The 26,538-nt window shown below is 41.0% G+C and overlaps 1 protein-coding gene across 10 annotated transcripts; it reads right to left on the minus strand.

The window, feature by feature from the left end:
* Positions 1-214: 214 nt before the first annotated feature.
* Positions 215-26,538, minus strand: Fam133b (family with sequence similarity 133, member B). Of its 10 annotated transcripts, none has more exons than NM_001024799.2 (11): positions 26,413-26,538; positions 15,417-15,514; positions 12,191-12,269; positions 11,292-11,366; positions 11,149-11,181; positions 10,639-10,701; positions 10,117-10,209; positions 8,670-8,720; positions 5,394-5,480; positions 3,969-4,016; positions 215-1,469 (listed from the first exon to the last, which is right to left on the minus strand). In NM_001024799.2, exons 1-11 carry the CDS (start codon positions 26,434-26,436, stop codon positions 1,383-1,385), a joined length of 738 nt encoding a protein of 245 aa, NP_001019970.1. In that variant the 5' UTR covers positions 26,437-26,538; the 3' UTR covers positions 215-1,382. The 10 variants fall into 10 exon arrangements, with proteins under 10 accessions (NP_001019970.1, XP_087514096.1, XP_087514102.1 ...); XM_087657970.1 differs by having other exon boundaries at positions 10,639-10,660; positions 26,413-26,527; XM_087657976.1 differs by having other exon boundaries at positions 3,965-4,016; positions 10,639-10,660; positions 26,413-26,527.

Raw genomic sequence — 26,538 nt, forward strand, 5'->3', positions numbered from 1 at the left:
GCCTCTGGGACTGGCACAACTGTGCACTGTTCTATTTCACAACCTGATTGTATAAGTGTACAATGAAAGTGACTTATCAAGTCCTTTTAACACTCCTAATCATTCAGCAGACACGAAGCACAAAATCGTAGGAAACACCACACAGGAGGAGTTAATGTAATTCTCACATAAGTAACATGTCATAACCTGTTATTGATGTACAAAGACAACAAACTTTTAAAACAAGTGTTTACTAAGATTCTGGCAATAGCTTTATGTAACAAGATACAGCATACCAGGCCTGCCACTCAACTTGTTTGTGGTAAGTCTCAGCTTCAATATGAAGCCGTTAAAAACAAAAACCAAAAGTCCTGCTTTTTACATGCTAAATATCTTGAAAGTGTGCCATTAAACATAGTTATGAACTTAAGACAGCAAGAGTTAGTTAAAAGCTAAACACTGCAGCCTAAACAAAGTTTATACAAAACATGAAGTGTCTATCACTGGCTACGTAGAAATCTCCTGACTGGTTAAAACTTGTGTAACACATGCGCTTTACAACTGTCAGCTGTCAAGCTCAGAAAGTACCAGTGTCTACTAAACCATCCCTCTCCAAAGCCAAAGTGTAGTCAAAATGAATTCAAATGACGCAACACAACGTAACCCTAAAAACATTCAGTTATTATTGATGTGGAGGTAATTCCAGAGCTTTGGGGGCTTTCTCATGCTGCAAAGGGCCGGGTACCTCTGGTTCATTCCAAGCAGCATACGACAAAGTCTAAGGATGTCATTAACCTCAGTCAGGGCAGGACTGACCGTGCCCAGCTCTGTCCTCCCAGGAAGCATGGCTACTGTGTCCACAAAAGTAGGATGTGTGAGATCAAAGGCACGCTGTTCTGGTAGCTAAAGAGATAGCAAACCACCCCCTCTTTAAAAGCTCCTTCCCCAAGTAAATCAAAGCATACGTGGGGAAAAATTAAAATATACTTATCTACAGAGTAAGGATTTTGAAATATTAATGAAATCCCTACTTTGAAAATCTTTACTAGAGTCATCTCGTTATTTCTGGTTACATCTTAAAAGATGGATCCAGATTCAGTTCCTGTTGATTTATTCTTAAGTACTTCTAGTAAAAAATATTAGCTTTATTCCAAATATCTTAACCACTAGTATGACTGCAAAGTACTATCTCCCAGAGTCACCAAGCACTGGAAGAGGAAAAGGTGTTCAAGCAGCAGGCAACATTCATGGCCCTTCACACAGCGGAATCCAAGTGACTACTGACTAGTCCAGGACAAGTCTAAAAACAAGGGGATTCATGCACGTTACTAAGTAAGTCATAATCTTCACAGTTGAGAGCTCCTTTGACATTGCACTCTGTAAGGACCCTGGTCTTCTGGATGCTACGGCGAGTCTGAGCTTGAACTGGCAGCCTTCTTTTTCTTCTTCTTGCTGTGTTTCTTATGCTTCCTTCTCTTTTTAGCTTTGTCCTGTAAAGACAGTACCATAGCGGGTGTTATTACTGTGCCCACTGAAAACCATGCCGATTAAGAACACCATCCATCATTTCTACATCTCAGCTCCTTACTATAAACCACACAAGCAAGCACACTGGCTAGCACTTTCCAGAAAAGCCTCAACAACCACAACTATGGGGACAAGGAGTTCTCTCTGGGTCTCAAAGACAGGGAAATAACTCTTGAGTCAATGGCATATTAGCAGCTCCCAACAGAAACTTCTACAGAAAAGACTACTGGATCATGCTACCAATTACCACATTTCAAGGAAAAGGAACTAACTACAGCTCTAGCTCTGATAAAGGAAAGACACGCAGCAGGACACACCTGCTTTGTTGAGATGGCAGGTTTTTAAGGACACAATAGGTTTAAGTTGGAACATTATATTAGTGGGTTTTTTCTTTTTGGAGATAGGGATTCATACAGTCTAGGCTGGTCTTGAATACGATGTCACCAAGGATGACCTTGAACCCAGTGCTAGGATTACAGGCACACATCACAACATCCAACCAAATGCCTCCTTTTTACAGGGAAATTGCTGCCTAGGAAAAGTATTCCAAGTGTTAGTGGCTTAAAGGGTGCTGGATTTTGCTGAGCTCTAAGTCCTCTGGATGCATCTGTTGCAGAAGGCAAAATTTCAAGAGGCTAGAGTCCAGGTAAGGAAGGCAGAGTTCCCTCCCGCCTGCCACTGCTACAGAAGAATCTTGAAGCTTGCCCGCTTGGAGGTACTGTTGAAGATGGAGCCACAGCTCCGTGCATGGCGAATACTCTATCACCAGGGAACAGCCAGCCCCCGAGGGCTTTCTATTTAAAAGCATGCACTTAAACATAATTACACAGAGAAAGCCAAGATCTTCACTTGGAGCACTTTCTTACTGTGGTGCTGGCCCAGGAAGCACCCAGCACACGCACACTCCCACTGAGTTTCATCCACAGGACCATGGGTCTTTAGCTACTCCATTCTCCACATATACACTTCTACCTATCTCATACTGTACTGTATCTTCAAGAACTAGACTGTGCCTAGTGGAGATGCTGGTAACAGACAGCACTATAAAGAACATGAGTGCTAAAGTCTATGCTAGACCTAGCCAAATGTTTTTCTAATTAATCAATCAAAACTACAGTCCAAAATTATTTTCCCACTCACAAAATATAAAAAGTGATTCAGAATCATGTATACCCAGGTGAAGCTGGTGTTCCAGAGGCAGCCCTTACATTAAGAGCTATAAAGTTCTAGGAAATGGTTAACCAGGATCTACGAATGAAAATGTGCTCATTTTTTCTTTTACTTCTCCTTAGGAAAGTGCCTTCAAAGGCCACTTCCTACACGTAGACAGAGGAGCCTTACAATACTTCACAGATATGGTCTGTACTACTCTCTGAAGGTTATCAGCTATTTTCTTTCTTTTTTTTTTTTTTTTGGCTTCTCATTCATATACATCCCCCCTTTTTTAAACCCTCTTCTTTCCCTTCCTATCTATCAATTTGCATAATGGCAGGGTTGTTTTTTTAAGTAATTTGGTAATTAGTTACCCATTCCATGTTGCCACTTCTAGTATATTTCTCATTGCAGCTAATATTTTTAGAAGCCTTTTATTATTCAAGGTTTGGCTGACCTGTAAAAAATCTCTTTCAGAAGACTGAGGTAATCACCTATTTTATTTTAGCTTAAGAAAGTTAAATAGGGGCTGGAGATTTGGATCAGTGGTTAAGAGCACTTGCTATTCCTGCAAAGGATTTAGACTCAGCTCCTAGCACCTATAGGAAACCTCCAGTCCCAGAGGATCCTTTGCTTTTCTGCACCCCACGACTGACACACACACACACACACACACACACACACACACACACACACACACACACACACACACACACACACCCATCCTCAGGCAAACACTCGGACAGGGAAAAATAAAACTTAAAGTCAGATAAAAGTTGGAGTATATGTAGGGTGTATTTAAATTTATAAATCATATCATTTTCTAATTCTATCTTTATTTATTTTGCGTGTCTATGTGTGCTATAGTACACATGGAGGTTAGAGGACAACTAGTATCTTAGAGATCAAACTTAGGTTGTCAGAAAGCTCCTATACACTCTGAGCCAATTCATCAGCCCCCTGAACGTCTATTTCTCCCCCCCACCCCCCAAGATAGGGTCTCACTGTGTAGCTCTTGCCTGTCCTAGAACTTATTCTGTAGACCAGGTTAGTCTTGAACTCACAGAGATTCACCTGCCTCTCCCTCTGCCTCCCAAGTCTTAGGAATAAAGATGTGCATGGCTCTGCCCAGCTCTGAACTATTTTTTACAGTAAGATACTGCAAGGGGCCTAGGGATGCTTGCTTCCCTTCCTAAGCCAACTCCTATCCAGTAAGACGGGTGATAGACACCATATCTCCCCGTCACTGAGTCAATGTTTCATTGGAGCAAGTGGGCCTGCTGTTGTCTATAAAAACACAAGATACTTGCTGTTGTTCTCTCTCGCTCTTCACCGCTTTTCTTCTTTTTCGCTTGCACCTTTTGTGAACAGAAGACAAACATGGAATTTGTACTTAGTGCATTTTAATCTTATACCTAATATATATTATATGTCCAAGTCATATGTAGAAAATTTTGATTATAAAATCACATTTTTATGACTCCTGTTATGTATCAATAAAGTTTCAAAAATAAAAAAGCAACAACTATAACTTAAGATTTTAAATGTCTCTAAGAATTTCCTTTGCACTCACTGCCTTTTAGCATCAAAACCAACCAGTGGGAGCTGAGAAAAGTATAAGGCAGACAGTACCTGAATCTTAGCTTTAGTTTAATACTATCAGTGTTCTATACTGCCAAACACGTACATTGTACTCCATATGGAGCAGTGGGTCAAATCTTTGTAACAACTATATCATTTGTATTATCTTCTGATCTATTAAAGCCTGGTGCACTAGACTGAAATTAAATTCAAAGTTGGCAAAAGTCCACGCATATTAAATGTTAAGTACAAATATATGATATTTTGTTAAGCTTTCCTTATTGTATACTGGATAAATGTTAAACATAGCAGTCCTAAAAGATAAAAACTGCCTAAGCATTCAGTTGTGTGGCATGCCTGTTAGATACCTACATGCTGAATACATGACACAAACACATGAACATGGCATGTCGATCTAAGGGAGACTAAGGATTGAAGGAACAGACAGAGTAGACACTGCTTGCAATTGGGTGGCAGCTCTCTGAGAGCTTGTCTAGATTTTGTGTACATTCTGGAACATGACTGATGGCAGAGATTTCCAAAGGCCACCTGTGAGGTGCCATCCAGCCTGAACTGGAGGTTTTAATCTTCTGAGCTTATCAAACTCAAGCTCTCTCTCACACCATCAAACACAGTCTTGTCAGATTATACACTGCTATTTACTTTGGTTTCTTCTACTAGGGGACAGTTAGTGTATCTAGTTTACATTAGCTATGAGTCGCATTTCAAAGAGTGTAAAACCAACAATGACTAGGCAGATGAGGTAGCAGGTGTGACAGGTCTCAGGGCCACTGTCACAGGCAAAAACCAAAGAAGTAACAAGGAGACTGGCACAAACAAACAAGGAAGGTACAAATATGAGAGAGAAGCGAGCTAAGGGACAGAGTAGACAGACAGAAAGCTGGGCAAGATAGATGCCAAAAGCCAGGAGACCAGAGAGGCAAGACTCAGGAAAGCATCTCCTTTGGCAATGGCCAAACAGTGCGTTTAAGACTAAAGACAGAGAGCACACATAGTCCTTCTTTTGTCTTTAACCATGACTGGATCTCATATGACATTGGAAAAGCATACAAAAGCCTGGTTAATTATCAAGTTGACAGCATGTGATATCTTCTGGAGGAACTTTAACACTTACTCCTTTCTTTTTCACTCACCTCTCCACAGTCTGACTCTGACAATGACTCAGATGACAAAGGTTTATCCTCATACATCTTTCTCTTTTTGCTGAGTCCTTTAGTGTCCTACAAAAATAAATAGATGTATCCTGATGAAATAATACTATGCCAAGTAAACTTTACGGTTCGTTTCCACACTGAAAAGTTTATGTCCTGTGTGTGTCTACCTGTCAGCACATGTGCATGTGCAGCAGTCAGAGAGCCAACGCTGGACGTCTACTCTCTCCTGCGACTTGGTGGGACTCAAGGATTCAATTCAGACTGTCAAATCTGCACCATGACACAAGCCCCAAACCTTATGCTTTAAGGTACATTTAATAATTCTTCTAATTATTACAAATCACCCATTTTTTAAATTTAGAATTTTTTGCAAATGATGACTTTACCAGAATTTTTTTTTTTCGGAGCTGGGGATCGAACCCAGGGCCTTGTGCTTGCTAGGCAAGCGCTCTACCACCGAGCCAAATCCCCAACCCCAGAATTTGTTTTTAATTCTACTACAGCAATGCTTTTATTTAATAAATTGAAGCAACTACATATCCACTCAGATCAGTATTCTCAACTTGTGGGTTGCAACCCTTTTGGGGAGGGGGGTCTTCAGAAAACACAAATATTTATATTATAATTTTTAACAGCAAAACTACAGTTATGAAGTAGCATTGAAAATAATTTTATGGCTGGGGGTCACCACAACATGAGGAACTGAACTAAAGGGTAACAGTATTAGGAAGACTGAGAACCACTACTTTAGAAAATAATGCCTTTCCTTAAATTAACAGATGCAATTTTTAGGTCATAAGAAATCAAGATGGTGGGAGATTTAGGTATTTTAATCCTTTTGTTTCTACTCAGGTTCATCAGAAAAGAAAATCAGTGGGTAATAACCTGTTATGATTTAAAAGGATGTCTGTATAATAACTTTGATATATTTAGAGTATTATATTTTTAAAAGATTTATTTTTACGCATGTGTATGTATATGTATGTGTATGTGTGTGCGCATGCCCATGGAAGGTATCCATGGAAGTCAAAAGAGTCAGATTCCCTGTAGCTGGAGTTGTAGGTACTTGTTAGTCACGCAATGTGGGTGCTGTGAACCTCAGGTCCTATGGAAGAAAAGCAAATACGCTTAACCACTAAGCCATCTCTCTAACTCCTATATCTCCAATCTCTTTTCTTTTTTTTTTTTTTTTTTTTTTTTTTTTTTTCGGAGCTGGGGACCGAACCCAGGGCCTTGTGCTTGCTAGGCAAGCGCTCTACCACTAAGCTAAATCCCCAACCCCTAAATCCTATATCTCATTTTGAAAACATCTTAATTCTGGGACAGCAAAATGGCTCAGAACATAACGACCACCAGAACTCACATAAAGGTAGAAGCAGAGAACCCATTTCACAAAGCTGTTTTCTGATCTACATATACAGCACAGTACACAGCATCATTCCCCCATACCATGTGCACAGATGCATGTGCATATATACACACAGTAAAATTCTTTTATAATGTACTTAGAGACTTAAGTAGACATTTTAAGAACTAAAAATTATGCAAACAACTAGTACAGCCAACAATTCAGAAATGTAAATTGAAAATTAAATATATCTACCTTCTGAGAACCTAGAAATTATAGTCTTAGATATGCATGAAAAAATTAAGAATAACACATAGGAGCAAAAATAGTTAAGACTCATGCACTGAATAGAGCCAGAGAGAGCTCAGTGATTAAGTTGCTGCTAGTGTGAAGACCCAGGTTCAGTTTGCTGCATCTACATGGTGGCTTACAACTGCCAGCAATTCCAGTAATGAGTATCTAATGCCCGCTTCTGGCCATCTTGGGCACCAGGCATGTACATAGTACATATGCACACATATAAGCAATATACTTAAACACATAAAAATAAATAAGATCTTTAAAGTTAAGGAAGAAATATGCATTGCAACAGTCTGCACCACTGAGATCTATAAATAACTGGTGGCTAGAGATGGCTCAGTGGTTCAGAGCATTCACTGCTCACGCAGAGGACCACGCTCAGTTTCCACTCCCATAACAAGCAACTCCACTCCAGTTCCAGGAGATGCTGTATCCTCTTCTGGCCTCCACAGGCATACACCTGACTATACACGGTGCACACAAACTCATGCAGACATACAGATAAATATATCTATAAATCTTAGAGAGGGAAAATATGCTGGGCAGTGGTGGCACACACCTTTAATCCCAGCACTTGGGAGGCAGAGGCAGTCGAATCTCTTTGAGTTCCAGGCCAGCCTGGTCTACAAAGTGAGTTCTAGGACAGCTAGGGTGACATGGAGAAACCCCCTCTCAAAAAACAAAACAAAAGAAGAAAAATGAGAATAATCTAAAGAAATAAGTAAATGGACTATTGTAAGCAAAAGAAATAAACTTGAAAACATCAAGGATGTCAATAGTAACCCTGAATAAAAGCTAGTCCCAGAACTTGCCACTATTTTGAAAAACCACAACACCAAATGTTACTATGAAGACATATATTTAGGTGCTAAATGTGACTAAGAAGCATGCATGTCAATTTGAGCTGCTTCGGAAGGAGTAGCAATTTTAAAACAGAAAACAGTCAGAAACAAATGTAAACCATTTATTAATTCCAGCCAGTCTGAGGATGGCTGTTCTGAGGATGTGTGTCTGTGTGTATGTACGAGATTCTGTATGTCATACTTTCAAATATTTAAAAATCATAACACAAGGGGTTGGGGATTTAGCTCAGCGGTAAAGCGCTTGCCTAGGAAGCGCAAGGCCCTGGGTTCAGTCCCCAGCTCCAAAAAAAAAAAAAAAAAAGTGCTCGTCACTGCTGTGCAGTTTATTAAAAAAAAATCATAACACAGCTGTTTCAGATTTTTACTATGTATTAAAAAGTTTTAGTTGCACATAGACTTTTCTCAAACATGAAAGCAACCATTATTTTATAATGACTTTGACTATCAGAAATAACCACATTTCTACTTCTATCAGTTAATATATATCAATCAGCATTAATAATAGAGAAGTCACAGTGGGAATCATGTAGACAGCCCAACTGCTGAGGAAGATCCCAGGAATATGAGGCTAGCCTGGACACCTCAGTGAGCCCCGTCTCATAAATAAATAAGTTCATTACATTACTATGACATGCCATAAGAAAAGAAACCCCTTATTGTGAAAAGTGACCCATCGCTGTTCATCTCTTAAAGTCATTAAGTGCTGCACGACAGCCTACCTTAAGGCAATGTAAAAATAGTTACCTTTTCTCTTTCAGTTATATCCTTTGACTTCTTTTTCTTTTTTGAACCATCCTAAACAAATATGCATAACTTTTAAATGTAGAAAATACAGTGTTAAGTATAGCCCTCCCAAAAGTTATTTGATTCATGACTAATTTACTTCAGTATTAGCATTTTATTCACTGAATAAAACCTAAGTTCCTGAGGGGCTGGGGATTTAGCTCAGTGGTAGAGCGCTTACCTAGGAAGCGCAAGACCCTGGGTTCGGTCCCCAGCTCCGAAAAAAAAGAACCAAAAACAACAACAACCTAAGCTCTCCTAAAAACAATACCCATGTGTTTATTTTAAAATAGGGATTTATGCCACTGTCTTTGTCTCTGGTGGCCATGTGCATGGGGGGTCTATAATCCACATGGTTTTCTGCTATCCACCAATCTGACTAGCCTACCATCCTTATCAAGAATTTTATGTTATTCCCTTAGTTCTAGTGATTAAAATCTGTATTAAAAACAACTTCGTACATGTGCTGAAAGGACTAAATGAATTAACCATCACGGGCCTACACAGATCCTACCACACAGCAGGCTTCTCATGAACACTACGCTAGCTATCACAATCATCAGACTGCAATGATTAAAGACTCAAGAGATTACCAACAGTCACTGAGTACTTTCTACACAAGAAATCTTCCCAGGGTGAGTGGAGCTCTTTTAGAAACCAGAATAGGATCCTTAGTTTCCTGAAGCCCCAGTGTTCCATGGTGTCCTTTCTCTCTTTCATTGGTATTGAAGATTGAACCCACAGCCTCTCTTGTGACTACCAGGCAAGCTCTCTAGCACATTTCTCCCAGGGAATAAACAAGTGTAACTAAGTAAGGTGCTGGTACTGTATGCCACTGACGACAGTCTGGCAACTACAGTCAACACTTTTCTAAACCACTTCACACTTTTTAAAAGACTGTTCAATGAGAGTTGAGTCAACTGTACTTGACTTCTAGTTAGTACAGAACAAATTTAGGTAAAAAGGAAAACATACTGGGCTAGTTATCAAAGGTAATCAGCTTTTTTTTTTTTAACCTAGAATTGCAAATATTATTTTACAAACAAAGGAAACACTATCATGGAATCATACAAACATGCATATGAAGAATAAAGGATAAAAAGATGCTACATGTACAATATTAAATACACCTGTCGACTGGTGCAGAACCTCAAAGTACAAAAGTCAAATGTGGCTGGGAGTGGTGGTGCTAGTGCACCCCTTTAGTGCCAGCACTCAGGCTGCACAGGAAGGCAGGTTGGATCTCAGTGACTTTGAGGCCAGCCTGATCTAGGTCTATACAGAGAAAAACTCTGTCTCAAAAATCCAAAAATGAAATCAAATGTGCTTTCTAACTGAAGCGCTAGACAGGAAAAGCAGACAGGAAAATGGCTGTTTTTGCTCTCAGCAGTCCAGGGCTGAGTCTCACCTTGCTGTCTGAGTCTGAATCCGACACGGAGGTCTCCGGAGACTTATGGCAATGGCTCTTCTTTTTCTTCCTTCTTTTTGTTTGCTTTTTATCCTACACAAAACATTTTTACAAGCATTTGCTTTCTGTTCCAGAATTTAATTAATCCGTTTAACTAATATAAATGTAGTAATGACCAGAGCATAATGAAAGGGCCAGCTTATAAACATAAAATTTCCTCAATTTATATTTATAACATATACCACTATTCACTTTCTATTTAAAGTGTCAAGTGATCTGAATTATAGGCATGTAATTCTAAGCAATGAGCCAACAACATTTTAGAATTAAAAAAAATTATTTTCAGTGAATAAAGCAAACTTAAAAAATATACATCAATATCTAAACATCTCATGTCATTCATATATGGATACTTAAGTTATGAACAATTAATTGAAATAAAAAATCAACATGTGTAGGAGCACCTGCCCCTCTGACAATCAAGGAGGTAAATTACTTCACAACCATCACAGCAAATCTTACCTCCTCCTCAGAATCTGAAGAACTGCTGGAAGAATCAGAGCTCGATGAAGAAGAAGATGAATACTTGACCAAGCACAAAACAATTAAAGCTTGTGAGATGCAGGAATTGGTTTCTTTTACTAAGTCTCTCAAGCACTTAGTGAAATCAATCTAGTGTCTAAGAAACAGATGCCATATTCACAGGATTTAGAAACTAAAATATCAAAGCCATTTCCCTCCCACAAAAGCTCAACAAAGCAACAACATGTGCAGCAATGAGCAGCACTGTCCTCTGCAGCAGCAGCAGCGGCGGCGGCAGCGGCGGCGGCAGCAGCAGCAGTAGCGGCAGAGACACTCCTAGGGTAGAGGACACTAACACTTCTTTCATGTCACCCATCCCAGCCAAAGGACCTGTGGGCTGCCTGACGCATCTGCAGTCTAAGTCAGTTTTAGCGCACAGGGAAATCAATCGTTCTTACTGTCTCATAGGCCCTAGCTGTAACATTTAGACAATAGAAAACTTTTGCTCACCCTACCAGATTTCTTCTTTTCTTTTTTCTTTTTCTAAATGAAAGAAAACACAAGCCTGAGTAAGTGGATGTGACTCTCAAATGAATTTATTAATACAGCATTATGAACCAATGGAAGAATGACAGTAAACTAAGTGGCGTTACCTGTCGCTTTTTGGATGAGCTCTCATTTCCACTTAATAGTTTTTCTCTATGTTTTTCTAGTTCTTTCTTCCAATTCTGCAAGAAGGTTCAAAGACACAATTGTAAGTTACCATTCCCTTTCCACTTGCTTATCTCAGCTTCCTGTTTTTAAACAAGAGATGTACTTATTTTCACTTGTGGACATGTCTGTGTAAGATGTGGTTTCTCTGTGTAGCCCTGGCCATCCTGGAACGTGCTTTGTAGACCAGGTTATCCTCGAACTCAGCTATCCATCTTCCTCCACCTTCTGAATGCTGGGATTTTTTTTAAAAGATTTTATTTATTATTATGTATAAGTACACTGTAGCTGTCTTTAGACATACCAGAGGGTATCAGATCTCATGACAGATGGTTGTGAGCCACCATGTGGTTCCTGGGAATTGAACTCAGGACCTCTGGAAGAGCAGTTGGTGCTCTTAACCTCTGAGCTATCTCTCCAGCCCTGAATGCTGGGATTAAAGGTGTGTGCAACAACACCTGGGCTTTAAAAAAACATTTAATAAAAAAAAGTATGTTTGTAGTGGGTGGGCATGGGTGTACTGTGCTGCGGTCTATGTGTGGAGGTAGCTCTCTCCTTCCATGTTTAGGTAGTTCTGAAGACCAAACTCAGATCACCAGGCTTTCACTTCAAGCAAGTGCCTTTACTGAGTCCTTCTTTTATCTTTATTAGAAAGTATTCATTTACTAACAAACCTGCCTCTAAATATTTAACAGTAACATTCATAAAATATAGAGCCCCTTAATTACTAAAGTACAATGATCAAACTCTTGGCTTATTAAAGTAAAACAGTTAACATAGGTTTCATTTTTATTATACGGAAAAGATCAGTCTATTTCTTTACGAAATGCTATTTACCAACCTCATTCATTTTCTCTTCAAACTCAGCCAAAGCCTTGGAGCCCTTCTTTTTCTTTTCCAGCTGCTCCTTCACTTCCTCCCTTAGGAGTAGAGTGATATATACAATGTAAGTGGATGAATAGAAACAGAACAGTCTGTAAATATTATTTTAATATTCTAAGACTCCCTTTCATATTGGCAGTTTGCAATCATGTAAATCACCATAATAAAGCCCACTGGGTGATACTAATCACTCCTCGTTTAAATCTAGATTGCTTAAATATTTTGATCGACTCTCAGAACAACCTAACAGGTACTTCACTCTATAGCATTACTGAAGTTCTAAGACAGTAAGACATCTCAGACCACAAACTTTAAGCTTTAAGATGAACCAAGTCAACTCTATCTTATTCAACTGCTACATTCTGCTAGTAAGATCCATGATATAAAAAACTTGACATGTAGGCAGAAGGCTTGAAACAGCCTACCTTTTAGGACCACTGTCCTAAGATGGGCATCCTGGAACTGGGATTTTGGAGAGATCTTACCATTCATTAAGCTGCTCTCATTAAGAGCAGCTAATTTTGCCTAAACTCTCTGTGTGTGAAGATACAGTACAGTTTAGGCTGATGTCTTCTTTATTCCAGGAATGTGAAGTTTGAGTATGTAACAGCAGAGGCTGACTGACCAACAATACAATCTTGGGCAAGAAAATGCCAGAGATAACTGCCCACTGGGCTGGCAGTGTCCAGCATGTGCTATCATAACTCTGCTGGGACTTACATGTGCCTTGTGTGATTCTATTAGGAAGAGCCTTGAAACCTTGCCTGGCCTCTTCAACAGTACCTTTGGTTGCCATTAGCAAGATTATCTGCCAAGACTCCTGTGAATGCTTTATGAATTACGCAACCTATGGGTTGTTTTAAAAAGGCCTGTTTGAACATTTTCCCTTTCAATTCCATTCCTCTTCTCATATTAAAGCCAAAGCAGCACTTTATGTGGGAACATTTCTGGAATGTTGCAGTGGTTAAGAACAAGACTTAACCACGTGAGAGGAGGTGGACAGTGAGCTGCAAGGACTCCCTATAACATGATGAGCATCGACTCCAGGTGCCTGCATATAAGGGTAGCAAGACATTTTAGAGGGTAGGGAAGAGAGGACAAGAAAGTTTTCCTCTGAGTGCTTTTTAGTTGTGCCAGTTCTCAAATGTCTATTCTGTTTACTCATGTGAATCACATATTCAAAACCAAGCACATGCTAAATGTTACTTTAATAGATTACCCTGACGAAAAATTACCTCTAGATGAATCAAAGACCTCAATGTGAAGCCAGAAACCTAAAACTGCTACAAGAAAGCATAGGCTGTGGCTTACAATACAGGAACAAAAAACGGTGTTCTGAACAGACTCTTTGTCCAGGAATTAAGACCAACGATCAACAAACATGCTGTTGCATATCTGCAGAGCAGAGGAAACAACTGAATGAAAAAGCTCACCAAGAATCTGTCAGCTGTACTTTTCATAGAGGATCAATATCCAGATATACAAAGAAACTCAAAAAACAAGGAAACAAACAACATAAAAAAGGGCGTGATAATGCTACCTGAAGGAGCCACAGATTATATACTGGAAACCTGCATATATCATATACAGATTATATACTGAAAACACAGGACTTGGAGGTACTGAGCTGGGACTGACCTGGGAGCCTCCTTTCTGGGGGCTGGCTCTCACAGTATCTGAAGGTGCTACGCAAGCTCCCAAGGGAGCAAAGGCAGTGGTAAAGCCCATGGATCCTAAGCAGAGGGCATATTGCCACTGGTACAAAGTGCACCTTTAGCTTGGAGGTAGCCACCAGATGTCTAACTGGACTTAAGACCCATGTAGGGGGAATTCATAATACTGCAAACATAGCCAAAAACTTGTGGCTGATGAGGTCACAGACTCTGGAGGAGAGCTGAGGACCGCCATTTATCCAATAAAATTTCTAACTGCATTCTAAATATGTACCCTTATATCCAGATAAGGGTCGCTCTTCCCTCAGTAGAGAAGTTTTCTCTGCAACAACACTACAAAGACCCTCAACTAGTCAGAACACAGAGAGTAAGTGCCCATGGGTGCCCACCCCAAGCTGGTGCATCTACCATGTAACCTCTACACTTAAGGCTCAGGGACAATTACAGAAGAGTTGTGTTGCTGTAACATTATACAAAATGCTGTTTTTCATCCCGCACTAGATCCGGCACTGTAGTGCCTGCCCTAAGATATCTGGTAGAAATCTTCATCTCAGCAAAGCGTCTCACCCACTTTGTTCCATCCCATCTCTCTGAGTCTGGCAACAATCTCTCTACCCATCTAGTTCCAAAGGCAGGTTGCCACCATGCCAGACACACACATCCCAATCCCATGGCTGCCCAGTGTCTCCAGTCACTACATACTCTCTTAAACTTAAATCGCCACATGAAAGAACACAAAACACAACAACCTCTGATCCAATTGATCAGATATAATTTGCTCATCTAGACATACAGAGCCCTGTACACATCCATTCCTTAAGAACACTCACAACGTGTAAATGTGCAGAGAGGAACCTTCACATCCACCTCCACGTTCTCTCTGCTGCTCCTCCCCCCTCGCTCCAGTCTCCTCCTCTCTCTAAAACTTCTATCCCACCCATCCTCGTTCTATCTTGTACCTGCCTACACCTGTATGGCATCCCACAGAGTAGCAGAAAGATTTTAAGAGTCGAAGGACCAGGATGTCCATTGAGAGACAGTAGTGTTTTCTAGACATGACAGGGAAGCTGCACCCATGAAATCACCACAATTTAGAGATCTGCATAATGAAAACAGTAGATGACAAGCCAACTGAATGAAGATGCTATAGATATCCCAGGGGTGGGGGTAGAAAATGAGTATGAGTCAGTTTTCCTTAGGGATGAAATGAACTTCTTGAAAGGTCATCCCCCAACGTGGACAGCCTTGAACACATGTGCATATGAGCAACACAAAATGAATGCAATTCAATAGGGTGCATATATGTTTAACAATATCAAAGAAGTCCCAAATTAGAGAAGGTGTAGGAAGGGAAAACAGAGAACTGGAGGCGGGAGAGAGAAGAATGGAAATTATATAAACACAATACTTATGGTTGAAACTCTCAAAAATCAGTAAAAATCACTTGTTATCTGTCAAGTGCTCAATAAAGGCAGCAAGGTTAAACTTATAAACAGGTAAACTGAGAAATACCAGGTAGGCCTTGGTCGATTCAGATAATCCTGGATTGTTGGTCCTGAAGACTGGATTGGACCCCTTGACCGAGCCATTGCTATTGGATTCATGTAGGCCTTGAGGAAAGAACAAGAATTAATTCCATTAAAATAGCCACTATGAAAAGTCACTTATATCTAGTAGTAGTATTATAAATGAATCGATATCCATAAATGTTAGTGGGTAAGTAGTTATTCCATATAACACATGTTGCTGAACTTTACCAGACAGCTGATGAATAATGATCCTTTCACCTACTGAAGCCTTGAGGGTAACTTTTTCTAAAACTCAGTAACCCATGAGGGTGATCACACCATGTTTACTACTAAAGAAAGTAAAATGAGCTAACTTACTGTTAATTCTCCTATTCCAGGAAGTACTATGTCATACTGATGGCAACTTTATTCCCAAATTAACTTCAAAATTAAATGACAATCAATAACAAAAATGAAGACTTCATAAAATGTGGCCAAAGTGACACATACCTACAATTCTAGTACTCTGGAGCTGTAGGAAGGAAGGTAAGGAGTAGCTACATGATACTTATCTCAAAACAAAACCAAAACCCAAAATAATTCTTAAAAACTTAAAATGTGTATGGATATTTTGCCTGTATGTCTGTCTGTGCACTGAGTACATACAGTGCCTGTGGAGATCATAAAAGGGTATCGGATCCTCTGGAAATGGAGTTACAGATCATCTTGAGTCACTGCCAGAATCAAACCCAGACCCTCTACAAGAACAGCCAGTGCTCTTAACACCTAAGCCATTTTCTCTAGACTCCCCCCAAATTAAAAATGTGCAGGGGAAGGACATTACCAGACAAATAAAAGACAACAATTTGCAGAATGAAAAAACCACCTGTAAGGACTTAAAATAGACATTCCTCCAAAGTTACACTGACAATGGCCAAAAACACAGGTAAGAATGTTCAGTATTACTAGGAAGGCTCTACCAAAAACTAGAAAATCACAAGGGCTGTTGGAAGACATCGGGGCTCTTTGTACACTGTTAGTGAGAGAATAAAATGGAATAGCTGTTGTAGAAAATAACTTGGTTGTTTTTCAAAAAGTTACGCATAGAATCACCACATGAACCTCCAATCACCATGTCTAGGTACCACACATACCCAAACAATGCAAAGCAGACTTTAATGGCACATCAGTGTCCACGACGGCTCAAAACAATACCCCACCCGATTTCTAAAGACCCAAATTCTAATACTGTATCCAGATGGGTCTAACTGAGGTAAGACAAATTCAACAGGACAGCTTCACAGCTCCACCTCTGGGAACATCTGTAAGAAGCAAATCCATAAAGACAGAAGACAGAACTGAGCTTATTAGCTAGAGAAACTAGAGAGATATTGTTTCATTAGACACAGCTTACTAGGGATTATGACAATTTTGGAAATGGACAGGTGGTTGTAGAACTGTGAATGTAGCTAATGGCATTCAACTATGCTCTAAAATGGCTACTGTTAGTACTCTTTAATCCCAGGAGTTTAAACTGTGGAAGAGGCAGGAGGATATCTGTGAGTCCAAGGCCAGTCTGGTCTACAATACCAAGTCCAGGCCAAAGACAGTGAAACCTGTCTCAAAAAAAAAAAAAAAAAAAAAAAAAAAAAAAAAAGTAAATGTCATAATATGTAAAACAAGATATCAGCCTCCACCTCACACCAACTGAAATGCTCAACAGAGGCAGCTGGATGAAATACCCAAGAGTATATGTTTACATAAGAACAAAATGTGCTCAGAGATGGGGAGATGACCCAGGATCTGATCCTGATACCCCATCTCTACTTTCTGAGTAACGAGATCATGGACATGTACCAGATCTAATTTTACATGGTGCTGGGAATCACACTAAGGCTTTGTACCTGCTAGACATGCACTCTACCAGCTGAGCTACATCCTATACCATGCATAAGAAATCAATAATTAAAAAAAAAAAGATGCTCTCTCTGTATTTTACAGTTACTATAGTAAGATAAACACACAGTTCAGAGCCCTCATCCAAAAACACTGACACAAAATAAAGCAATAGATTTGTGTTTAGTGATGGTTTCTGGCAGAGATGTTGATTTCCTAAAATCTGCTGTAGATGTAGATCTGCTTGTTTTGAGGCAGGCTCTCCCTAAGCAGCTGTAGGCTGTCCTGACTCTGAGTGACCCTGCCTCACCTGATGATTACAACCATGCACCACCATACTTGACTCAGTTTCAACCTCATATTCACTTTTCCCAAGTTTAATTCAAGTTGATAAACTCTTCTTTCTCCCCTCTATCTAAATGATAAAAACTTAGGCTAAACAAACCTGAAAGCTCTAGAACAAAAAGAAGCAAACACACCGAAAAGTAGTAGATAACAGAAAATAATGGAACTCAGAATAAAGTCAATAAATTAGAAACAAAGAAAGCAATACAAAGAATTAATGAAACAAAAGACTTGGTTGAGAAAACCAACAAGACAGACAAACCAAACCCTTAGCCAAACTAACTTAAAAGGCAGAGACAGTTTGAAATGAACAAAATCTGAAATGAAAAGGAGGGCACGACACCAGACACCACGGACATCCAAAGATTCAGGAGTTCTTAGCTCAAAAACCTGAACTCCACAAAACTGAAAAATATAAACAAAATAAATCATTTTCTTGGTACATAACACTTAACTTACCAAAGCTAAACCAAGACAATCTAAATAGATCTAAACCTCTAAAGAAATAGAAGCAGTCATTAAAAGTCTTCCAACAAAAAAAAGGCCCAGGGCCAGATGGTTTTAGTGCAGAATTCTACTACACCTTCAAAGAAGAGCTAATTCCAATACTCTTGAAATTATTTTACAAAATAGAAGGAAAACTGACAAACTCAATTATGAGGCCACAGTCACCCTAATACCACACAAAGACTCAACCAAGAAAGAGAATTAAGACCAAACTCCTTATGAACACTGACGTAAAAATACTAACAAAATATTCACAAACAATCCAAGAACACATCAAAAACATCATACACCATGAACACACTGCTACAGGAGACAGTTCATGAACAGAACACCAATGGCTCAATCACTAAGATCACAACTAATAAAATGGGACCTTTGAAACGGAAAAGCGTCTCTAAGGCAAAGGACACCATGAAAAGAACAAAACAGCAACTACAGAGTGGTTCACCAACCCTGTATCTGACAGAGGGCTGACACGCAAAATATACATAAAGGAGTCAAGAAACAAGACATCAACAAACCAAATAACCTAATTAAAAGATGGGGTACAGAGCTAAACAGACAATTCTGCAAACGAATCTCTAAAGCTCAAGAAACACTTTTAAAAAAAGGTCAACATCCTTGTCACCAGGGAAATGCAAATCACAACAACTCAGGTTTCATCTCACACATGTCAGAATGGCTCGAGAACTCAAGCCACAGCTCAGGCTGATGAGGATGTGGAGCAAGGGTGACACCCCTCTAGTCCCAATTTGAAAGCAAACTTCTATAATTCTTTGGAAATCAATTTGGTAGTTTCTCAGAAAACTGGAAATAGATTGACCTCAAGACCCAACTACACCACTCCTCAGCATATACCCAAAAGATGCTTCACTATACCACAAGGACACATGCTCCAGTATGTTCACAGCAGCTTTATTCGTAATAGCCAGGAACTGGAAACAACCCAGACATCCCTCAACCAAAGAATGAGTAAAGAAAATGTGGTACATTTACACATGAATATTACTCAGTTATTAAAAACAGCATCATGAAATTTGCAGGCAAATAGACGGAACTAGAGAAGCCCATCCTGAATGAGGTAAGCCAGACCCAGAAAGACAAACATGGAATGTACTCACAGGTAAGTGGACATTAGTTGTAAAGAAAACCCATTCATTCTACAATTCACTCATGAGCCTCGAGAGGCTACATTAGAAGGAGGGCTCGAGGGGTGGGGGAGATTGAATCTCAGTGAGAAGGGAAATAGACTAGATATGGGGGTAAATGGAGGGGGAGGACTGGAGACTGGGTGGGGGATGGGCCATGGATGGAGCAGGAGGGATGATAAGGGCGTATGGAGGGAGACAGTACTAGGAGAGCTGGATGGGAGCATACCCCTGGGACAAGCTAGAAACCTAGGACTATGGAAACTCCCAGGAATCTTTGAGGGTGACTCTAGCTAAGAGTCCTTGTTATAGTGAATATGGAGACTGAACCAGCCATCTCCTGTAAGAGAGGCAAGACTTCTAACGGAGGGACAGGGACACCAATCCAGTCATAAAACCTTTGACCTACAATCTGCTCTGCTGTTCTGCCTATAAGATGTGCAGGGGTTAAAAGATGGAACAGACGAATTACCCTAAATGCACAGAACACATGAAACTCAAGACGGATGACCAAAATGTGAACGCTTCACTCCTTCTCTAAAAGGGGAACAAGAATACCCTTGGCAGGGGATAGGGAGGCAAAGTTTAGAACAGAGGCTGAAGGAACATCCATTCAGAGCCTGCCCCACATGTGGCCCATACATGTACAGCCACCAAACTAGATTAGATGGATGAAGCAAAGAAGTGCAGACCGACAGGAGCCGGATGTAGATCGCTCCTGAGAGACACAGCCAGAATACAGCAAATACAGAGGCGAATGCCAGCAGCAAACCACTGAACTGAGAATAGGTCCCCCGTTGAAGGAATCAGAGAAAGAACTGGAAGAGCTTGAAGGGGCTCGAGACCCCATATGTACAACAATGCCAAGCAACCAGAGCTTCCAGGGACTAAGCCACTACCCAAAGACTATACATGGACTGACCCTGGACTCTGACCTCATAGGTAGCATTGAATATCCTAGTAAGAGCACCAGTGGAAGGGGAAGCCCTTGGTCCTGCCAAGGCTGAACCCCAGTGAACGGGATTCTTGGGGGGAGGGTGGCAATGGGGGGAGGATGGGGAGGGGAACACTTCTAAAGAAGGGGAGGGGGAGGGATTAAGAGGATGTTGGCCTGGAAACTGGGAAAGGGAATAACAATTGAAATGTAAATAAGAAATACCCAATTTAATAAAGATGGAGAAAAAAAAGGTGGAGCAGAATTTGAGGGAAGGGCCAACCAATGACTGGTCCAGTTGAGACCCATGCCATGAGTAGGAGGGCACCCCTGACACTATTAATGTTATTCTGCTATACTAGCAGACAGGAGCCTAACATAACTGTCATCAGAGAGGTTTCACCCAGGAAATAATGAAAACAGATACAGAGACCCACAGCCAAACATTAAGCGGAGCTTGGGAAATTCTATGGAAGAAGGGGAGGAAGGATTGAAGGAGTCAGAGGGTCAAGGACACCACAGGAAAGCCTACAAAATCAACTAACGTGGACTCACAGGCTCATAGAGGCTGAGCTGCCAACCAGAGAGCATGTACGGGAAGGACCTAGGCCCTCTGCACATATGTAGTGGTTGTGCAGCTGGGTCTTCTAAAGAAGGAGCAGAGGGGGCTGGAGAGATGGCTCAGCGGTTAAGAGCACCCGACTGCTCTTCCAGAGGTTATGAGTTCAATTCCCAGTGGCTCACAACCATCTGTAAAGAGATCCGATGCCCTCTTCTGGTGTATCTGAAGACAGCTACAGTGTGTACTTATATATAATAAATAAATAAATCTAAAAGAAGAAAAAAAAAGGAGCAGAGGCTGTTTTCCAGTCTGTTGCCTGCCTTTGGATCCCTTTCTGCTATCTGGGTTCTTTTGTCTAGCCTCAATAGTCTTACTGCAACTTTGTATGTCAAGGCTGGTTCATATCCATGGGAGGCCTCTTTTCTGAGGAGAAGGGGAGGAGGAAGATGGAGGGAAAGGAGAACCTGTGATCAGGATGCAAAGTAAATAAATAACTTTATATAAAAAAAAAAACTTAGCCTAAAGGAAACTACTCGTAGGTTAATTTTAAGGCCTCTCTTACTATTTAACATTTGTTGGACTTTATAACAAAACTTGTAAAAATGACCAACATTTCTACCTATCTAACAAATGTGACAGACTTGCAGATTTTCTGGCAGAGTAAACAATACAAAATCACCACTAAAACAATACTGCCTAATTACTTGGATGACCACAAATCTCTAAGGGAAGTTTCTTACAAGTAGGAAGGAATATTAGAATTTCCTAATGTTAGGGATATTTAAAGAATCAAGAAAATATATGAGTATCAAACCCAATGCAAAATACAGAGACACTGTGTGCACTTGTGTAACCACAGGCTGACACGTGGTGCATTCCTCAAATGCTCTCCACCTTTTTGAGATTGGGTCTCTCACTGAGCCTGGAACTCAAGAATTTAACTAGACTAGCTGGCTAGCAAGGCTGAGATCCTCCTGTCTCTAACCCACACCATTCTAAGATTAAAGATGCACACCACTGTACTTGGCTTTTTTACATGGGTTCTGGGGACTAAGTCCTCAGGCTTGCATGGCAAGCACTTTCCTAAGTCATCTCCCAATCCCAGAACTTTGGTTATTTTGTTTTTATATAAACTATACTCTCAAATAACAGAATTGTCAGCTCACTAATGATGCTGCTGATTCACACCACAAAAACTAAACCCAACATTTGTAAAAAAACAGTATGGCAAATATATATCATGACTTTTTTTTTTCGGAGCTGAAGACCGAACCCAGGGCCTTACCACTGAACTAAATCCCGAACCCCGACATTTTTTAAATTTAGGTGTATGAATCTGCTTGTGTATGCACCATGTGCAAAGGTGTCACTGAAGGCCAGAAAAGGACATCAGATCCTTGGAAACGGAGTTACAAGTATTTGTGAGTTTTGAGTACTGGGAACTAAACCCAGGTTCTCTGCAAGAGCACGAAATACTCTTAACTGCAGTCATTTTAGTAGTACCTAATGGTAAACATTTTAAGTTTAAAACTGTAAACTTATAGGGGTTGGGGATTTAGCTCAGTGGTAGAGCGCTTGCCTAGCAAGCGGAAGGCCCTGGGTTCGGTCCCCAGATCTGGAAAAACAAAAAACAAAAAACAAACCCTAAAATTATTTCCAAAGAGTGCAACTATAGAAAAAGACCATCCCAACTAAATTACCACAATAGCAAAAAATGAAAACACCTGAACCATCATCAAATTAGGATTCATGAAATATACTCGTGTGCCCCTAAATGAAGTATTATGTAGTCACTGAAAAGTAGATCTATAGTTTTTGTGATTTGGAAAGACTTCCAAGGTTCTGGAGAGAAGGAAAAAAACAAACAAACAAAAAACACCGTTGCAAAAAAAAAAAAAAACAACAGCATTTGAGTAAATAACAAAATATGAACATACATGTACACCAAAATGAGGAGATACTCCCCTCAACTACTTTATTTTTGTAAATATTTATTTTTGATTGTGTGTGTTTGAGAGTACATGCACTCAAGTGCAGAAGCTTGTAGAGGACAGAAGACAGCGTTAGACCTCTTGAAGCTACAGTTAGAGATGGTTGTGGACCATCTGATGTCAGTACTAGGAACCAAATCCTGGTCCTCTTCAGGAGTATATATGCTAAAGATTAAGTGAATCCACTACAAAAGAACACTAAGGGCTGGGGAGATGGCTTCGCAGGTAAGAGCATTTGCTTTTCTTGCAAAGGATCTTGGTTCAGTTCCCCAAACCTCTATTTCCCAAAAGGGTAGCTCTTAACTGGCTGTAATTCCTATTCCAGGAAATCTTACACCCTCTTTTGGCCTCTGGTGCCTTGTGCCAAGGGAGATCAGAAAAGGGCTAAAAATGTTCTGGAAAAGAATTATTAAGAGGCTGTGAGCTGCCATCAGGCGCTGGGAAACAAATCTGTGCCCTATGGAAGAACAGCCAGTGCTCTTAATCACTAGGCCATTGCACTCACTCACCTTGATCATTTTAAATACTGCAACCCTGGGGGAGAGATGCCTCAGTGAGTAAAGGCATGTGCTTCCAAGCCTGAAGGCCTGGGTTTGTTCTCTGGGACCCACACAGTGGACAGAGAGTACTGACTCTGGAAAATTGTCTCCTGGTACACTGCACAATCCCCCTCCCCACACACACGTACAAAAGTTAAAATGTAATAGAAATTACAAAAACAAATACTTTGACTTTCTAAGTCACACATTCATATTATTCATGTCTGTGGCTCCAAACTTCTGCATGAGTTCAAGTAAAAGAAAATGATTTGTTATTGTAACTCATACTATCAAGAATATGAAGCGAGCATCCAGAAAACAACAGGTACAAAGGCACTGTGGGCTTCAGTCCTTTACAGACACCAAGTACTAAAATGGCCAGCTAAAAAAGCCTCTTAAGGAAAAAAAAAATTCATAATGTAATCTGTGATCCTGGAACACCATGTGTCAAACAATGTAGGACTGTAACAACAGTACCCTGGGTCTTGCCAGATACTGGTAACAGGAGACTACCCATGTGTGTGAATGCAAGTAGGCAAGCTTTCACACAGGCACAGAACTCTCTATCCTTTCTATTCAACTTTTCTGTGAACCCAAAGCTTCTCTAAGAAGGGCTGGAGAGATGGCACATGGGTCAAAGTACATACTTCTAAAGGACTCAAGTTTGGTTCTCAGTAGCTTCAAAGGCTGTAACAAAACAAACTCCACTACAGAACAAAATAAAAATTACCATTCAGGAGAGAGAAAGATGGCTCAACTCACCAAAACACTTTTATACCCAGCCTGATGACCTGAGTTTGATCCTGGTAATCTACACGGTAAAAGAAAAGTCCCGGGGCTGGGGATTTAGCTCAGTGGTAGAGCGCTTGCCTAGGAAGCACAAGGCCCTGGGTTCGGTCCCCAGCTCCGAAAAAAAAGACCCAAAAAAAAAAAAAAAAAAAAAAGAAAAGTCCCTGGAAGTTTCTTGCTGGTTCACTGTGGTAGGTGTGCACACATACACACAAAATAAATAAATATGAATAAAACCAAAACAACTGTTCATCATGAGATCTAAGGGGACTTTCTGATTTTAATTTGTATCTGTGTGTCCCTGTGTCCATGTGAATGGTCACAGATATCAGAAGTGGGCACTGGCTCTCCTAGAGCTGGGATTACAGAGGGCTGATGTGGGTGCTGGGAATGCAAGTTCAGTCCTCTGCAAGAGCAGCACATACTAGGTCTGGTGGCTCTTGTTTTTAATCCCAGTACTCCAGAGACAGAGGCAGGCACAGGACAGCCTAGTCTACAAAGTTCCAGGTCAGTTGGAACCAAACACAGAGACCCTTCCTCAAAACAAGCAAGCAAGCAAGCAAACATTAATAGAAAGGAAGGGAGGGAGGGAACCTGTGCTCCTACCCTCCAAGCATTACTCCAGTCCCCTAAAGGTTTGGTTGATTTTTTTAACTGCCAATCCTGCAATCTTTAAAACCATGAGGGCATAATCAATGTAAGAAAAAGAACTGGATTGCCTCTCAGACAATTTCTAGAGAAGAACAACAGCTAGTATTTTCAGAGGCAGACACTCAAAATCTAGTTCTGGAAAAACTATGGAGCTAGTAAAGAGACCAGTGATTGTGGTGGATTGAGGGACAGGTGAGACTGAAACAGAGCTTTCAAAGTGGTGACAGTGTTCGGTCCCCAGCTCCGAAAAAAAGAACCAAAAAAAAAAAAAAAAAAAAAAAAAAAAGTGGTGACAGTGCATCATAATGGGTGGTATCATTATTAATGTGTCCAAAGACACACTATGCACAGTATCACAGGATGGGATCCTGTTTTCCTGAAACATAGTCAGTTCACCTGTATCTCTACAGTGGAGGATGTTGATAATGGAGAAGCTGTGTGTGTGTGGAACCAGGATATATAGGATGTGTGGGTTAAAAGCCTTATTAAAGTGAGACTCTGGGGAGAGGGGAGGGATCCAGATCCATGAGGTACTGAACCAAATACCAAATGATACAAGTTATGGTCAAGTTTAAGCATCCTTGCCCTGCCCTCTATGTCTCAGATCTCCCTTACATCTACAACTCCCACCTTTTGAAAAAATGTTTTCAGTCTTAGAATCTTTGAAGTACAAACAAAATGCTACCAGAACATATTGTGGGATGACAACAGAACAGTACAGAGCTGTCAAAACGCTCCAGTAAACGAAACTAATTTTTATGTTTTGAAAATGACTTGAGGAATATATAAATGAAACTTTCCAGTAAAATGAAACAGTCTGGATTTCAGTAAGAAACTATAATGTCTGTAAGCAATCCTATAATCTTTAAAATCACGACAGCATCATTAATAACAACAAAGCAAAACTGTCTCCATTCCTGGTGAGGTGATTTCTACCTGAGAGGACACTAAAAGAACCCAAGCACTAGGTCGAACTTAGGATGCCCAAGCACATAGAGCATTTCAACACTATCCTATGATCCAGTTAACGCGTGGTCTCGTCCTGAAGCCAGGAGGAAAGTACACTCCTGAACAGTGCAAGCAAGATTCGCGACCACCAAGCTTCCATGACGGAATCACAAGGCACTAAAACGGACGTTTTTGTTGTTTTAAAGACGGGGTGGCGAACACTATCATTTCCCAGGCCGATTTTTATAGGTACCCGCACGTTCAGTTGGGCAGTTGCCTTTGTGGTCAAACTGTGACTAAGGAGGTCCCCCCATTCCCACAGGTAGAAACTTGGGTTCAGAAGTCACTAACTTCCGAGGGCACAGGAGTCTAGAGCACCCCAAAGCCATCATTCCCGCACCCCACCCCCATTCCCGCGGTTGGGCTGCGCTGGGTCTGGGCCTCTCTGCACAGACGGCGCCGGCTCCGGTTCCGTGCTCTCAGCCCTTACCGCGGCGGAGCGGCAGGCCCAGGGCCCGCAGAGCACGACGCTGAGGACCAGCAAGGCGCACGCGCACCGCACGGCGCGGGGTCTCGGGGCCCCAAGTGCGACGCGGCCGCCAGCCCCGCCGCGACGGGCGACGGCTTCCGCTCGCTCGCCTGCCGTCCGGCCCCCGCCTCACTCCACCGTTTTCCCTACCGAATACTCACCACGCGATTGTCTCGCTTCCCCATGGTGGCCGGCCGAACGCGCGTGAACCCACAGGGAAAGCAGGCCGGAGAAGAAGCCGAAGCGGCCCGCCGCAAGTCTTCTTACCGCCTCTATGCCCCGCCCAG

The sequence above is a fragment of the Rattus norvegicus genome, chromosome 4, assembly GCF_021556685.1.
Source record: "Rattus norvegicus strain SHRSP/BbbUtx chromosome 4, alternate assembly SHRSP_T2T, whole genome shotgun sequence".
In the NCBI taxonomy this organism is placed as follows: Eukaryota; Metazoa; Chordata; class Mammalia; order Rodentia; family Muridae; genus Rattus; species Rattus norvegicus.

Bases quoted from the DNA above. Each gene is read 5' to 3' on its own strand.
- Fam133b (NM_001024799.2), bottom strand. From the start codon at position 26,436: ATGGGGAAGCGAGACAATCGCGTG. The intron at 11,367-12,190 runs GTTGGTAAATAG...ACCTTCTTGCAG, and splicing joins TTGAAGAGAAAATGAATGAG to AATTGGAAGAAAGAACTAGA. The intron at 10,210-10,638 runs GTAAGATTTGCT...TGTTTTGTGTAG, and splicing joins CTTCAGATTCTGAGGAGGAG to GATAAAAAGCAAACAAAAAG.